This window comes from Rattus rattus, chromosome 9 (assembly GCF_011064425.1).
Source record: "Rattus rattus isolate New Zealand chromosome 9, Rrattus_CSIRO_v1, whole genome shotgun sequence".
NCBI lineage: Eukaryota > Metazoa > Chordata > Mammalia > Rodentia > Muridae > Rattus > Rattus rattus.
In genome coordinates, this window is record NC_046162.1 from 96,108,069 (window position 1) to 96,123,305 (window position 15,237).

At 43.2% G+C, this 15,237-nt stretch overlaps 1 protein-coding gene across 2 annotated transcripts in view; it reads left to right on the top strand.

Annotated features, from left to right (window-relative positions):
- Ssh2 (slingshot protein phosphatase 2) overlaps positions 1-15,237 on the top strand; it is a 241,452-nt gene that overhangs the window by 217,720 nt on the left and 8,495 nt on the right. For both annotated transcript variants that reach the window (XM_032911738.1, XM_032911736.1), the window contains 3 exons: positions 873-1,019; positions 4,940-5,140; positions 12,662-13,496. In XM_032911738.1, coding sequence (XP_032767629.1) covers positions 873-1,019; positions 4,940-5,140; positions 12,662-13,496 — 1,183 coding nt within the window. The remainder of the gene's footprint in view (positions 1-872; positions 1,020-4,939; positions 5,141-12,661; positions 13,497-15,237) is intronic.

The following is a 15,237-nucleotide window of genomic DNA, read 5'->3' on the forward strand; positions in this document are numbered from 1 at the left end:
TCAGGAATTCCACAGCAGTTGCACCATTTTATATCCTACTGTGTGCTGCTTTTTTTTTTTTTAATTAGAAAACAAAGTCATTTGTATTAGTAGGCTTTGGTACTGCATTGAAGCAAATTCAGTTCATGTCTCAGAAATCTTGGACCTCTTTGGCCCTTACCACAGAGTGATTATAACTCTTCTTGTAGTCTTTCATCCTCTTCTTCCTCCCCTCCTCCTTCTTCCCCTTCTTCCTCCTCTTCCTCCTCTAGAACTGAGTTTATGGAACACCACATTTGGTTATTTGAAGGAAAAAGTTTTATAGAAAGGACTGTTGCTACAGTAAACTCTAGTGATGTTTAAAGTCTATATAACATCGAAGGAAAAAGAACTTTTTGTAAATCAAACCCAAGCGTTAATTAAGGTGGTGTTGGAGGGAGGTGATGGGGAAGTTTTTAATAGATAAACCCTTGTCTGCAGCATCCCAGTTTATGAGAACTCTCAACAGGAATGCGGCCACATAGACTTGAAGAATTTTAGGTCCAGCTTTCCATGGACCCTCACAGCTTCTTGCCTAACAATCTGGTGTTCAGAAAAATAAGAAATTTTCCCTCTTCTCTATTTTTTTTGGAGTATATCAGTAGCCTGGTTTTATACAAATAATTTCTAAATAAAAGTTTACTGGTAATTTTAGCAACATATATTGCTAGGCTGTGGCTATCAATTTGGTTTTTGTATATAGATATTAGGGCTATTTCCAAAATACCGTCAAAAATGAGATTGTATAACCATACACAAGCTGAAAATGGAATTTAGGTATTAGACATGGCAGATAGAGGGCTGGAAATTAGTTTTAGCCTGAGAATACATGCCTTCCTTTGGTTTCTTCACAGGGTGCGGTATATTTTGAATGTCACTCGAGAGATAGATAACTTCTTCCCTGGAGTCTTTGAGTATCATAACATTCGAGTATATGATGAAGAGGCAACAGATCTCCTGGCTTACTGGAATGACACTTACAAATTCATCTCTAAAGCAAAGTGAGTATTGTCCCACACACACATTCTGATCCCTCTGCACATTGTCACTAAGGCTGGATGAGACTGGGACAGTTTACTGATAGCACTTAGAGAAAAGAATGAGAAGAAAAGGCAGTGAGGTTTTATGATCCTGGATGAAAGATTAATGATTTTAACAGTTTCCCTTTAAGTAAACAAATAGAATTGAATCGAATTGAATAACCTCATATATGACCTGGCAGTGGTGGCACATGCCTTTAATCCCAGTAATGAGAGGCAGAAGCAGGCAGATGTCTGAGTTCCAGGACAGCCAGGAGACTGTCTCTATCTCAAACTGAAACTGTCTCCAAAAAAAAAAAAAAGATAACCTCATATAGCCTCATTTTCCACTAAGCAGAAAATTAAAGAAAATGAAATTATGATGCAGCTAAAAAAAAAAACGGGGGGGGATATGAAAGAAATTGGGAGGTGCAGTTTGAGACAAAGTCTTGCTATGTAATCCTAAATAGCCTGGAACCCTACATAGACTAGGCTGGCCTTGAACTCACTGGAATCTGCCTGCTTTTGCCTACTGAGTGCTGAGATTAAAGGCATGCACTATCCACCATGCCTGGCTCTAAATTAAATTCTTTAAATGCCACTAGGGATATTTGCAAGTTTCGTAGCAAGCATTATTGTGAACAAGTGTTAACACCAGGCTTTTCTGAATACAAGACATTCAAACAGTGAGCTTTGAAAATCTTTCCAGTTATTGACTTTATTGTAGATATTATAAATGGTGAAAATTTTCTCTTGCCTTTCATTGAGGTCATCTTCAAATTAATTGACTCTTAAAGCTCTGAGGACTTCCTTTCCTGATTTTATTCATCCTTGCACTGGAAAGAATCATAAGTGAGCCCCTTGGCCACATCCCTCTTCAGAAGGGACAGCACTCAAACCATCTTCAGTAAATGAGAAACACCTGTTTTTAACTTCCTTCAAAAATTAATCTACGCTTCCCTTAACAATCTTGATAGACAGGACAGGCATCAAATCTATTGCCTCTCATAAATAATGAGAATAATTGAATGTATTTGTCTCCTTAATTTTGTAAAATATTTCATACCGTGGGCTTTCATTACTCTGCAAACTACCAGGAGAGGTTTCAGTCACAGGAGAGGCTTCGACAACTGTAGATGCTAGAAGATTGAAAAGTGTAGCCCAGATGTTTAAAAGACTCATCCTTATACTTCTGTTGCTCCAGAAACACTTTTGGCACCAAAATCTGTATTATTCAGGGTTACAGAACTTAGAGCACATGCATATACTACTATGTGAATGACTTACAGGCTGCAGTCGAGCTAACCCAACAATGGCTGCACATGAACAAAAAATTCAAGAATCCAGTAGTTGTTCAATTCATGGGGTTGGATACTGCAGCTGGTCTTCAGTATATACTGGAATCCTGAAGAAGTAGGCTCAAATGCCATTGGCTGCCAGGAGAAGGTGGAGCCTAGATTAGAAGTGGGTCTTCCCACCTCAAAAGTAATTAGAAGTGTATCTTCCCACTTCAGATGATTTAGTTAAGCAAAAATCCTTCACAGGTGTTCCTAGCCATTGTGGGGTTTTAGATCATTCCAGATGTAGTCCAGTGTGAACCAGAATAACCAGCATAAGCACCAAGGTGGCAAATGGAGGCAGTAGCTCATGAGCTTCCCAAGTTCAGGTCAGAGTCTGAGGAGTGCCTCCTTCCAGATCTCTTCTGCAGGGCCCCATTCCTGATGTTATAATGCAGACTTAATCTAGACAACTCTATGCGGGACTAATGGGTGAAATTGAGCGATGGGGTAGGTGGAAACTAACTTGAGATTCTTCTTAAATAAGTCAGAAGCTGAGCACTTTAAAGCCCAACTGAACAACGCCAAAGCGCACACCTTAAATCCCAGCACTCAGGAGGCAGAGGCGGGTGGACCTTTGAGTTCAAGGCCAGGTTGGTCTACATAGCAAGTTCTAGAACAGCCAAGGCTACATGGAGAGACCCTGTCTCACTCAGAGAAAGGGGGGGGGGCAGGAAGTAATATTTGAAAAATGTGCTTTCACAGGGATGTTTTTCACCTTGATGTTTTTAGAACTCATTTGGAAAACATAGAACACACATCTAAACTTGTATCTGAATCACTGTGCATTGGCTTCCTAACTGTAGTCCAATAAAAACTCTATGGTAAGGCCAGTGAGATGGCTTGCTGCCAAGGCCAAGTTTAATCCCCAGAACCCACATGGTAGAGGTTGAGAGAATTGACTGCTCCAAGTCATCCTGTGAGCTCCACACAAGTACCGCCACACTCATGCCCACCCTCCCACACATACACAGATAACAATACAGTTTTTAAACTTCAGAAAAATTATTCCATTCCATCCTTCATATCTTGTAGGTTCCCTGCTCACCCGTTTGGGCAGGTCACCTCAGGCTCATTCGCACTGATAACTCCTCAGTCAGTCACGACTGCAGAAAAGCAAGGACGGTAAGCTTCTGCCAGAAGGCATAGGAACCAGCAGCACAGCCAGTGAGCAAATGAACAGCTTCTCTGCTTTTGCTCATGTGTCCGTGTTTTGATTTATTGAAACAGTTACTCGAAAGGATTCTAGAGTCTATGAGCGGTAGCCATAATAGTAACAGTTCTTTTTCTCCAGTTTTTAAAATATTCCCTCTTCAACAGCTGGAAGATGTGATCAGCAGATCCGTAAGTTTATTCATGCATTTAACTGATCCTTGAAGACTTAGTTTGTGCTTTAATACTTCCTTGTTAGAATTGGGACATAACTAAATAACGTTCATATCCAAGATGACCAGCTTTGACGGTTGAGACTGAGGTATTTTGTTTGCTTTGCAGTAGCGTCATTTTCCTTCCCTTGTATTAAAAGCCCACAGGGCCTGGGGCGTAGCTCAGTGATAGAGCACGTCCTTAGAGTACGTGTGGAGCCCTGACTTCACTTAAAGCGTGCAAAAAACAAATAGGCAGCTCTGGTTCATTCCACCTGAACACCGAGACCGACACGTGATACGTCACATGCTTTCCTCCAGTTCCCTGGGTCTGTGATAGTGTGTGAAAACAATCTCTAGAATAGAGAAGAAACATCGACTTCATCTATGCTTTGCTCCAGGGACAGAGTCCTGCCTGGGAACTTAACTAGAAATAACTCTATTAGAACAAATCAGATGAGTCATCGCCACACCTGTAACTCGGGAGAATGCCAGCCAGAAGATGTGCCTGAGGGCTGTGAGGGAATCGGCCTCCACCACACAGGAAATGAGCTCCAAATGCAAAATTCTCTCCACGCTGACATTCAGAGCGATACAACATTGAATTTTAATTGTGTTTCTCTAACTCAGTCCTACCCTTTAGTATAGAAGCTGTGTGTTACTTAAGTTTGTGTCTAGTACATTAGCTTATATATTGTAAATACTTGACAAATCTTTACTGAGTGGATTAAGAGGCTTAATATTAAAAGCGAAAAAAAAGAGAGTGCAGCAGTGGTGGCACACATCTTTAATCCCAGAACTGAGGAGGCAGAGGCAGGGGAATCAATGAATTCAAGGCCAGCCAGGCTACTAAGACTAACCTTGACTCAAAAAACAGACAGATAAATACTATTTAAAAGTACAGTTAGGGGCTGGGGATTTAAAAGTAGAGCGCTTACCTAGGGAAGGCCCTGGGTTCGGTCCCCAGCCCAAAAAAAAAAAAAAAGAACAAAAAAAAAAAAAAAAAAAAAAAAAGTACAGTTAGAGCTGTCTACTTTATCTCATATTTGATCATAGAGGCACATGGATGTGTTAAGATGAGAACATTGCATAGCAAAAAAAAAATTTTTTTAAATAGAAGGGTGACACAGGAACCTGAAACCCAGCTCTTACACTATACTATCTATCAGCATCCTGTCTTTCACCTCACTCTCCCAACTAGGAAACATGGATCTAAATGTCTTGTGCACTGCAAAATGGGGGTGAGTCGCTCAGCCTCCACTGTGATTGCCTATGCAATGAAGGAGTATGGATGGAATCTGGATCGAGCCTATGACTACGTGAAGGAACGACGAACAGTGACCAAGCCTAACCCCAGCTTCATGAGACAACTAGAAGAATACCAAGGGATCTTGCTGGCCAGGTGAGTCGTGAGTGGCTCCCTCTGCCTCTCATTCCATTACCTTTAGGAGTTAGAAATCACCTTTACCTCCTCTTGTGTCATATGGTAAATGACTTGAGAATGACTCTTGAGCTGTCACATGCTGAAATCCTCTGCCTTGATAGATTTGGTTGTCTCCTGTGAGCAGTTCTAGGCTGTGTTTTAGCGTAACAGCACAGCTGTCTAAAAGCAGTTGCAGCTGGTGCCAGTGTTTGACTCCAGCAAGTCTCATGACTTGATCTTGACTCTGAAATCTGGGCTATGTTTCCACAGAACAAAATGTGAAATAGCCTTCCAGCCTATCCGCACAGAGGGGCCACCCTCCAGCCCCAAAGAATTGTGAAAATGTGACCACAACATAGCATTATGGTTTCCACTAACAACCCCTCCCATTTACTCAGCATTTGGAATGATTTCATCTGAGCCTCTGTCTTGAGAAGCTGGGAAAATACTCAGTCCTCCTCTGTTTCAAAGGAGTTCTAGGTCTTTAGCACCAACTTTCACATTAAGTCAGGACACGAAGGTTCTTTTTGGCACAAGGAAAAGGTACCCAAGCATGTGAGGAGAACATAAATATTACATGTTCCCAGACACACACAGCCCACATAGCGGATGTTAGGCAATGTCCTCATGTGACCTACTGAGAGGAAGGACACTACATGTCCTGCCAACTTCAGTATTTATTCTGGAATCCCAGGCTACTGCAAGCTGTTGGGTTGGTTCCCCTTCCCCAGTATCCCATCCCCCAATGTGTGTTTTTTCTTAGATGTTAAAGGAATTTCAGGAAGAAAAAAATCTTAAAGGAGGATATGAAGGGCAGTGTAAACCAGAGAATCACACTTCCTCTTTCCTTTTCCTTTCCTTTTCTGTTCCATCCTGACTTCCTGAACCTGATTCATAAAGGGAAGGCAAACTCCAGACAGGAAAAAACACAGAATTTGCATCATTAGATCTGGTCTCTGTTCCTGGTTCACCCGCTTGTTGCAACCTTCAGAAGTTACTTGGTGTTTCTAGTCCCCACCTGCCCCCCGTCTGTGAAATTAAACATGAGTATGAAGTCGTGGAGAGGCAGGGCTGTGCCTTCAACTGCAGCACTTGGAAGCATGCAGTTCTCTGTAGGTTCAAGACCAGGCTAGTATACATATCAAACTCCAAGGACAGCAAGGGCCACATAGAGAGACCCTGTCTATAGATGATAGATAGATTATAGATAGATAGATAGGTAGATAGATAGATATATACTTTCTGTTTTGTTTTTGTTTTTTCATAAAATAACATGTTTTGGGTTTTTTTTGTTTTGTTTTGTTTTAAGACAGGCTATCACATACCCCAAGCTGGCCTTGAACCTACTTTGTAGCCAAGGCTGGCCTTGAGCACCTATTCCTCTTGCCTCATCTCCCAAGTGTTTAAGTTATTTTTATTTTATTTTTTTATACCACTATGTGTTGAGGGTTGTTTATTATCATTTCTTTTCTCCATGATTACCCAAAAAGTATACATTCATATATGTTCTTTATTCCTTCTCCATTGACATCAACCTGCCTCTAGCCATCACAAACATACTAACTCCCCAGAAAACGACATAGAAAGTATTTCTGGAATCTCTTATGTTGTGATGTCCAGGTTAGGGATATCACTTAGGCCACTTTTGGCTGCCAGGACTGCTCCTAAAGAATGTTCTAGAACCAAATCCAACTAAGCCTCACTGTCCCTTCACTTCACTGGTGTCACCCGTGTGTAGTGTTCTACAGAGAAAGGGGGAACCTCCCTGAAAGGCAGACAGAGACAACTTCCAAAGTTTGGTTGTTCCTTAATTAATATTTTTTTCTGGATCTTGTTTTCATATCATAGGAAACACATGGTGGCTCTCAAAGAGTTAGAATTGTGATCCCAGCATCCTCTAACTGTAGTTACCCAGAGCAGCACTGGGCACTTTTAGCTGGTTGTGCCAGATGTCTGTTGGAGAGAACTTCTGAGTAACACATTTCTATGGTAGCATCTGAATTGATTACAGTCTTGTGGGAGCATGAGGGCCCCAGCCACATGTCAGCCCTTGGAAATGCAAAGAACGTGTTACTTCTTTCAAAATGTCACTGGAGCTTAGAAGAGGCTGGCTTGCTCTTCTTCTCGAAGACTATTCATAACTCGCTCTTCCTGCTGCCACAAGTATCCCAGATGTATGCTCTGTCAGGCAGGTTCAAGTTTCAAACAGACCATTTGCAAACTGAACCATGTGTCTCTGGTATTAGGTTCCAGTGTAAAGGGGGCAGGAGGAAAACTAAGTGACAGCTAGGGAGAATTTGTGTGTCATATCCTCAGGTATGTCCACTTTGATTATGAGAGCCAGAGGTGGCAGGGTTTTCTTCTTATCCTGGTTTTCTGGTGGAAAGCAGTCTAGTTAGACATAGCTGTCAGCCAGCAGCACAGAGCCTGAAATGAAAGGACATGGATTTCTGGTCCCATGACAGCCAAGTCTAGTTATGGCTTAGAAGGATTCTTTTAAATAGCTTTCTGGTTAAATAATTGAAAATATCCAGGACCACACACAACTCACAGAAATGCCCACTGCTTTTCCTAGTACCCTAAAAGGTAACCATAGCCAGTCTTAGTTTCCTAGCCTTACATTTCTAGCAATATTTTCTTCTGTATAAATTTAAGCATTGATGCTGTTACCTAATGGGAAAGCAGAAGGAAGAGAATGGAATGTCTTATATACCTCATCAATTACATTTCTTTTCTCCTCATCTAATAAATAAGAAAACTAAACTGTTACCCAGAGTGGCCCAGTCATATATGTGTGCCTGTGTTTACATGATTTGAAATTCAGGTCAGAGGCCATTCAAGGGAGAGGAGATCTAAGGCATGGTTGCATCATCTAGGCCACAGGCCAACTCTGAAGTTCCTTTTTGGCAGCTTGTTTATTTACTTGCCTGCCTAGAATGAGAGTTGGGGGTCAGCTGGATCACAAGTTACTGGTTTAAAATAATAGATATGATCTAATGTTGTATGCCGAGTCCTGTCGGTGTCAGAGTGTTAGAATACACCAGACAGAGCCTCACTGAAAAGCAATCTGGTGTTACCAGCAAACCAGTGTTGCACACACGCCCCATGGCCCATGCATTGCACTCCATTGCATGACACCTGAGAGACTGAAGTCTCAGCAGCCATAAGAATGTCCCCGATAGTGTTTATAGTAGTCAGGACTTTTATCAGCCCTATGGACAAACTCATTGTGACACATGTATTTCACTTTATGAAAGTACATTTGCATACAGTGATGGGAGTTTGAAAACATTTTAGCCAAAATGTTTTATGGTCAGGTATAGGCATGCTCCTAATCTCAGCAGAGAGAAGCAGGCAGATGTCTGTGAGTTCAAAGCCAGCTTGGTCTTCACAGTGAGGTCCATGATAGTCAGGACTTATATAGTAAGATTCAATCTTTAAAAATAATTAATTAGGGGCTGGGGATTTAGCTCAGTGGTAGAGCGCTTACCTAGGAAGCGCAAGGCCCTGGGTTCGGTCCCCAGCTCCGAAAAAAAGAACAAAAAAAAAAATTAATTAATTGGATTTTACAACCATCCCTACAATAACATTTTAAGGAAGAGGAAGGAGCAGATGATAAGCACAGAGCTTAGGAGGGAGGAGTGTGCAGGTCAGCAGGGAGCATGTGAGGGAGTAGTGCTTTAGCAGTGATAGCGATAACTGGACCAGCCATCCTTTGGATTAGATTTTCTTACTGTTTTCTAAGTAGGTGTCAGTTGTATTGCCAAGCCCCAGTGGAGGAGTATTTTCTGATGATCATCACCTCCAAGAACAGAGGAAGTCCCTGCTGAGCCTCAGGCGGTGATGTCTGATGTCGCTACTTCCTCTGAAACAGTCGCTGCTTCCACTCACTAGCATGACTTCCACCTCATGTTCCCTCCCGACTGATAATATTTTAATGTACTAGGTTTGTTTTATGCATGAGTGTTTTGCTTATGTGTATGTATGTGCACCACATGCATGCTTGGTACCCATGGAGGTCAGAAGAGGGCATTTGATTCTCTGCATCTAGAGTTGTGGATGGTTGTGAACAACCATGTGGGTGCTAAAAATTGAACCTGAGTCCCCTGAAGGAACAACCATTCTTAACCACTGAGCAATCTCCCCAGCCCTTACTGATAAGCAGTTTGCAAGCATTTCAAAAAAAACAAACAAACAAACACACAAACAAACAAAAATACACACACACACACACACACACACACACTTTGGGGAATTCTTGAGATTATGGAAACTTCTCATTTGTTTGTTGGCTAATAAAATCAGCTGCTGTTTCATACCATAAGATGGCTAAGAACTGCTACCCTCTGAACTGTCTCTTCAGTCACAAGCATCACAGGAACTATCTTACAATGCTAAGTGAGAAGACCCATTTGAACAATCCCACAGTAAGTGTGGAAATGAGAAAGCAGGTGGTATTTAGGCCTGAAACAAAGGCCTGAGAGCTAAGAAAAGAAACGTCCATACAAAGCAAACTGGTCTTGGTAATAATACAGATTAGACCATGCTTACCCAAAGCAGTCAGCTTGCCTCTCGCTTGAGATGTGCTGTGTGTGTTATGTTGTCTCCTCCTAGGGGTGGCTGGAGGTCATGCATCTTGAAAAGGGTAAAAACTCCACTGTACACCCAGCTAACTGACTATAGCTTGCCTTCATAAACAGATTTGACCTGTTCCCTTTGAGGGAAAGCACCCTCTGCTGTGAAGGCCTGAGTCAGAGCGCCCCACTCAAGCAGCAGACAGCAGAGGGAGCTGAGAGCAGGTGTAGAATTGAGAAAAAGCAGGGTCACATCAGTGTAGGCACATGACTCAGCAGAACCCATGTGTGGCCCCAAGCCCAGGGCAAGTTGTTTGAGGCTGAGTTTCCCGTTCCACCCAGAAGTTAGGTAACTCTTTGTCTGCTATTAAATCATGGGAACTGTCAAGCACCATATTTAAGATCTAATCCCTGGGCAGGTGATCCTGACCAACCATACAGGCAGCTGAGACATTTTGACTGGGGCTTTGTGAATTGTGCTTCCTGTAAGCATGTAGTTTGAAGTGAATCTTATCCCCACCTCAGACTTCATGTCATGAAATAACCAAAGGATGACTGAGTAGTCGTTTCTGGGCTTGGTGAAGAGACCTCTTTGACCCGCATTTTCCCAAGTGCTGTCTCTCAAGTTCTAAGATCTTTTGGGAAAGGCCTGTCTTTATATTCATCCTGTCATTCTGTAATGGTGCATTCCATCCAGACTTACTAGACCACCTTTATTTTCTAACTTAATGATCACCTTAGCCAGACATGGTGGCACGTGCTTTAATCCCAGCGCTCAGGAGGCAGAGGCAGGTGGAACTCTGTGAATTCAAGGCCAGCGTGGTCTACATAGTGAACAAAGGCCACATAGATCCTGTTTCAAACACACACAAAAGACTGACTATGTTGGAGCTGGAGAGAAGGCTCAGCAACCCACGTTTGGTATCAGGCACCCATACTGGAATAGCGTGTAGAGTTCTGACTCCTCTTCTGGCCTCTATAAACATCAAATAAAAATAAGAAGGATCCTGATCACCGTCCCCCACCTCTGCACCAGCAACAAGAGCTGCTGCATAAGCTCTCATCCCAGTGATAAACCAATGAAAGACGATTGTTCTCTGAGTGACTTATATGTTGTTTAGGTTGGGGGTTTGTTTTGTTTTATTTCTGATTGAACTGTTAAACTGTTTTTAAGATTTTAGATTTTTTTTTCTTTTCTTTTTTTCGGAGCTGGGGACCGAACCCAGGGCCTTGCGCTTGCTAGGCAAGCGCTCTACTGCTGAGCTAAATCCCCAACCCCGATTTTAGATATTTTAATTCTTAAAAATTTGCATGCTATATATTTTGAGTGTATTCCCCCCCCCCCCCCAAACCCCAAGTCTTCCCCTCCCTCCCTACCCTTTTTCCCCTGGCCCAAAAAAAAAAAAAAAAAAAAAAAAAAGAGCAAATCATAGGTCAAAACAAACAAAAACCAGTAAGACAAATAACAAAACAAAAAGCACCTCAAAAACACAGCACCCATGTTGTATTGGGGCCTGCTCTAGAGTATAGTTGATATATCCAGTGTCACGTGAGTGGAGAAAACTGACCTTCCGTTTCCCCGCAAATATCATTGCAATAGCTTCTTGGTTAGGGGTGGGACTTTGTGTCCCGTTCTCTGTGCTGAGAGGTTTGAACGTTTGCAGGTCTGCGTGTGCTGTCACAGTCTCTGAGTTCTTATGTGAGGCAGCCCTGCTGTGTCTTCAAGTCATCCCCCACCTCTGGCTCTTATCACCTTTCTGCCTCCTCCTCCACATAGATCCCTGAGCCGTGAGGGAAATAGATTTATTTATCTTATTTTACGTGTGTGATGTTTTGCCTGAATGTATGTTTGGGCGCCACAAACATGCCTGGTGCCCATGTGCCTTTGGAGCTAGAAGAGGACATCAGATCTCCTGGAACTGGAGTTACAGATGGTTGGTGTGTATGTGTGTGTGTGTATGTGTGTGTGTGTGTGTGTGTGTGTGCGTGTGTGTGTGTGTGTATGTGTGTGTGTGTGTGTGTGTGTGTGTGTGTGTGTGTGTGTGTGTGTGTGTGTGTGTGCATGTGTGTGTGTAAAAACCCATATACCCTTAAGATATTTCCTCAAGAAAACTTCTAACAGGAAGAACTGATTATTTAAGGAATGGATTTGGAGAGCTCTTGCTACGCTTGACTCTTAGAGTCTACACGGCCAGTGCGCTAGCCCATCCGGCAAGGTGCTTGCCACTAAGCCTGTCAACTGAGATCGAGATCTAGGACTCAGGCGATGAACGGAGTGAGAGGAATGGCTCTCCCAAGTTGTCCTTCTCCTCTCCATGTGTGCCATAGTGTGGCACAAATGGTAAATTAAGTGAAAAACACTAAAGGTAAAGTTCACACTTGCCAACACTATGAGAGTACTCGCTTATCAATAGTGGCTGTTAACAACAATTTCAACTCCCATTAATCTGTTTACAGAAAAACGTCAGATCTCGGCCCTCTGGAGGCAGAGGCAAGGAAATCTCTATGAGTTTGAGGCCAGCTGCTTTATATAGTGAGTTCCAAGTTAGCCAGGACTCTGTAGTGAAACCTTGCCTCAAAAACTCAGATTTCAGCCATCTGTTGCCGTTTGCTTTTTTTCTTTTCTTTTCTTTTCTTTTTGTTTGTTTGTTCCTATAAGCTGTATAAGTTGTGCATCTTTTTTTCTTTTTCTTTTTTTTTTTTTTTCTTTTTTTCGGAGCTTGGGACCGAACCCAGGGCCTTGCGCTTGCTAGGCAAGCGCTCTATCACTGAGCTAAATCCCCAACCAAGTTGCGCATCTTTTGCAGTGTTTTTTGTCTTGGTCCAATGAATAGGAGCAAGGATTTGCAGGATATAAGCTTTCTCTGGATGTGGTTTCCCAGAAGGATGTTGACTGTTCTCACAAACTTGTTTTTGTTGTTCACAGCAAACAGCGGCATAACAAACTCTGGAGATCTCATTCAGATAGTGACCTCTCAGACCACCACGAACCCATCTGTAAACCTGGGCTCGAGCTCAACAAGAAGGAGATGACCACTTCAGCAGACCAGATCACTGAGGTGAAGACTGTGGAGAGCCTTGCAGCCATGCCTCCCGTCTTTGTGGAACATGTGGTCCCACAAGATGTAAATCAGAAAGGACTGCGCACCAAAGAAAGAGTCATCTGCTTGGAGTTTTCTTCACAAGAGTTTCATGCCGGCCAGATTGAAGATGAATTAAACTTAAATGACATTAATGGATGCTCGTCAGGGTGTTGTCTCAGCGAATCAAAATTCCCTCTTGACAACTGCCATGCATCTAAAGCCTTACTCCAACCTGGACAGGCCCCGGACATTGCCAACAAGTTCCCAGACTTAGCGGTGGAAGACTTGGAGACAGATGCACTGAAAGCAGACATGAGCGTCCACTTACTGCCAATGGAAGAGTTGACATCGAGACTGAAAGACCTCCCTATGTCACCTGATCTGGAGTCACCAAGCCCCCAAGCCGGTTGCCAAGCTGCCATCTCTGATTTTAGTACAGATCGCATTGATTTTTTTAGTGCCCTAGAGAAATTTGTAGAGCTTTCTCAGGAAACCCGGTCTCGGTCTTTTTCTCACTCAAGGATAGAAGAGTTAGGAGGAGGAAAGAGCGAGGGCTGTCGCCTGTCGGTGATGGAAGTAGCACCTTCAGAAATGGTGACTGATGACCAGAGAAGCAGCTCTTTGAGTAATACTCCCCACGCATCTGAAGAGTCTTCTGTGGATGAGGACCAGCCGAAGGTAAGACTGCTTCATGGTTTCCTGTGTAATGAAATTCTCACCAAAGAAACTACCGAGGACTTTGCTGTGTTACTGCTGTCTTTGGGAGGGGCTTGGGGGCACTCATCCATGCTAAGCCAGTCTATAGCACTGAGCTTTACCCCTGGCCCTGACTTGTTTTTAAGCAGCATGTGTATAAGTTGGCCGTTCACATGAGTGAAGATGCCTGGACAGGTGAAAGGAGTTCGATTCCCTGGAGCCTGAGTCGCAGGAGCTTGGGAGCTGCCCACCATGGGTGCTGTGCACTGAGCTCTTGTCCTCTGTACTCCTCCTAACCACTGAGCCTTTTCTTCAGCCATTTGGTTCCCTCTTGATGATAGTAAAGATTTCCCTAGTAAATGGTAAAGCAATGCAGCCGAGAATCCCTTTACAACAGGGCACTTCCTTAAGGATCGTATCTTTTCAGACTTTGGTGTCATTCTAGATTTATTTTGTGTATAAATATTTTACATGAATGTATAAATGTGCCTCACACGTGTCCCTGGTGCCCACAGAAGTCAGGAGAGGGCTTCAACTTCCCTGGAACTAGAGTTAACAGATGGTTGTGAGCCACCATGTAGGTGCTGGGAATCAAACTTAGATTGTCTGCAAAAGCAGCAAGTGCCCTTAACTTCCGAGCCATCTTGCCGTCCCCTGTGGGAAGCATTTCTGAAGGAGATGATACTAGAAGAGAGAACTAGCCAAAGCCAGTTTTCTGGACCCTGGCACTCAGGTCAAAGCTCAACAGTGATGAGGGCCACAAGGCCACCTGAGTGAGATGGTGCCTGAGAGGACAGGCTTGTTTGGGAAACGATTTGTCTCAGAAAGTTTACAAGCTAGACATGGATGGTAAATAGTTGCTGGAGTAGCAAGATGTCCATGCCGAGCTCGGTGACGCCATTAGTGATATTAGTGACGTTATCCCTAGTCCTATGCAGCTCAAGCATCAAAAGGTAGTTTGGGGGATAAATCTGGGAGCAGTCAGTCTCCTAAGGCTCCTAGGTGGCATATGTTTTGTTTGGTTTTGTTTTTCAAGACAAAAGGCTATGTGTAGCCTGAGCCTTACCCTTCCTGCAATTCACTTAGTAGTGTGAGGCTGGCCTCCAACTCAGAGATCCTCCTGCCTCTGCCACCCAAGTGCTGGGATTAAAGGCATGTACAATCATGCCTGATGATATATGATTTCTTATAAACCATTTCAGAAGTAAGAGGAAATGACACAAATGGTCAGAAGTTGCTTTGTTTGGCTGTTTTGAACAAAATCTCAAGTTTACTCTAACGTACACAACTCCCCTAATGACCTCACTGGGCTGCACTGAGGTGTGTTTATTTTGCAGCACTAAACATAGGGTCCTGTACAGCAGACAAGCACTTTACCAACTGAGCTTTATGCCAGCCTTGGTTAGATACCTGAGATCTGGTCATTTCCTCCTACTCTGTCTTCATCTGCTATTTCTTCGAAGTACCTCAAGACAACGATTGCTTCTACTTGTGTTGTATTTGTTGTGTTTCTATGGAAAGTCAGGGCATCTAAGCTCTCTTTATGAACTACACAGTGTAGTGGCATTGACAGAAATAGCCTTCCTCCTGAGTTCTTGGTCACGTGAGCACTCCTTCCATGGCCCGTGCATGTAACAGGCTCACCAGTTCTGCCAAGATCACCTCTGCTTGATGTCCTGGCAGATTCCCCCAAAGGCAAGACTGACCTTGTTAGTTTATACCA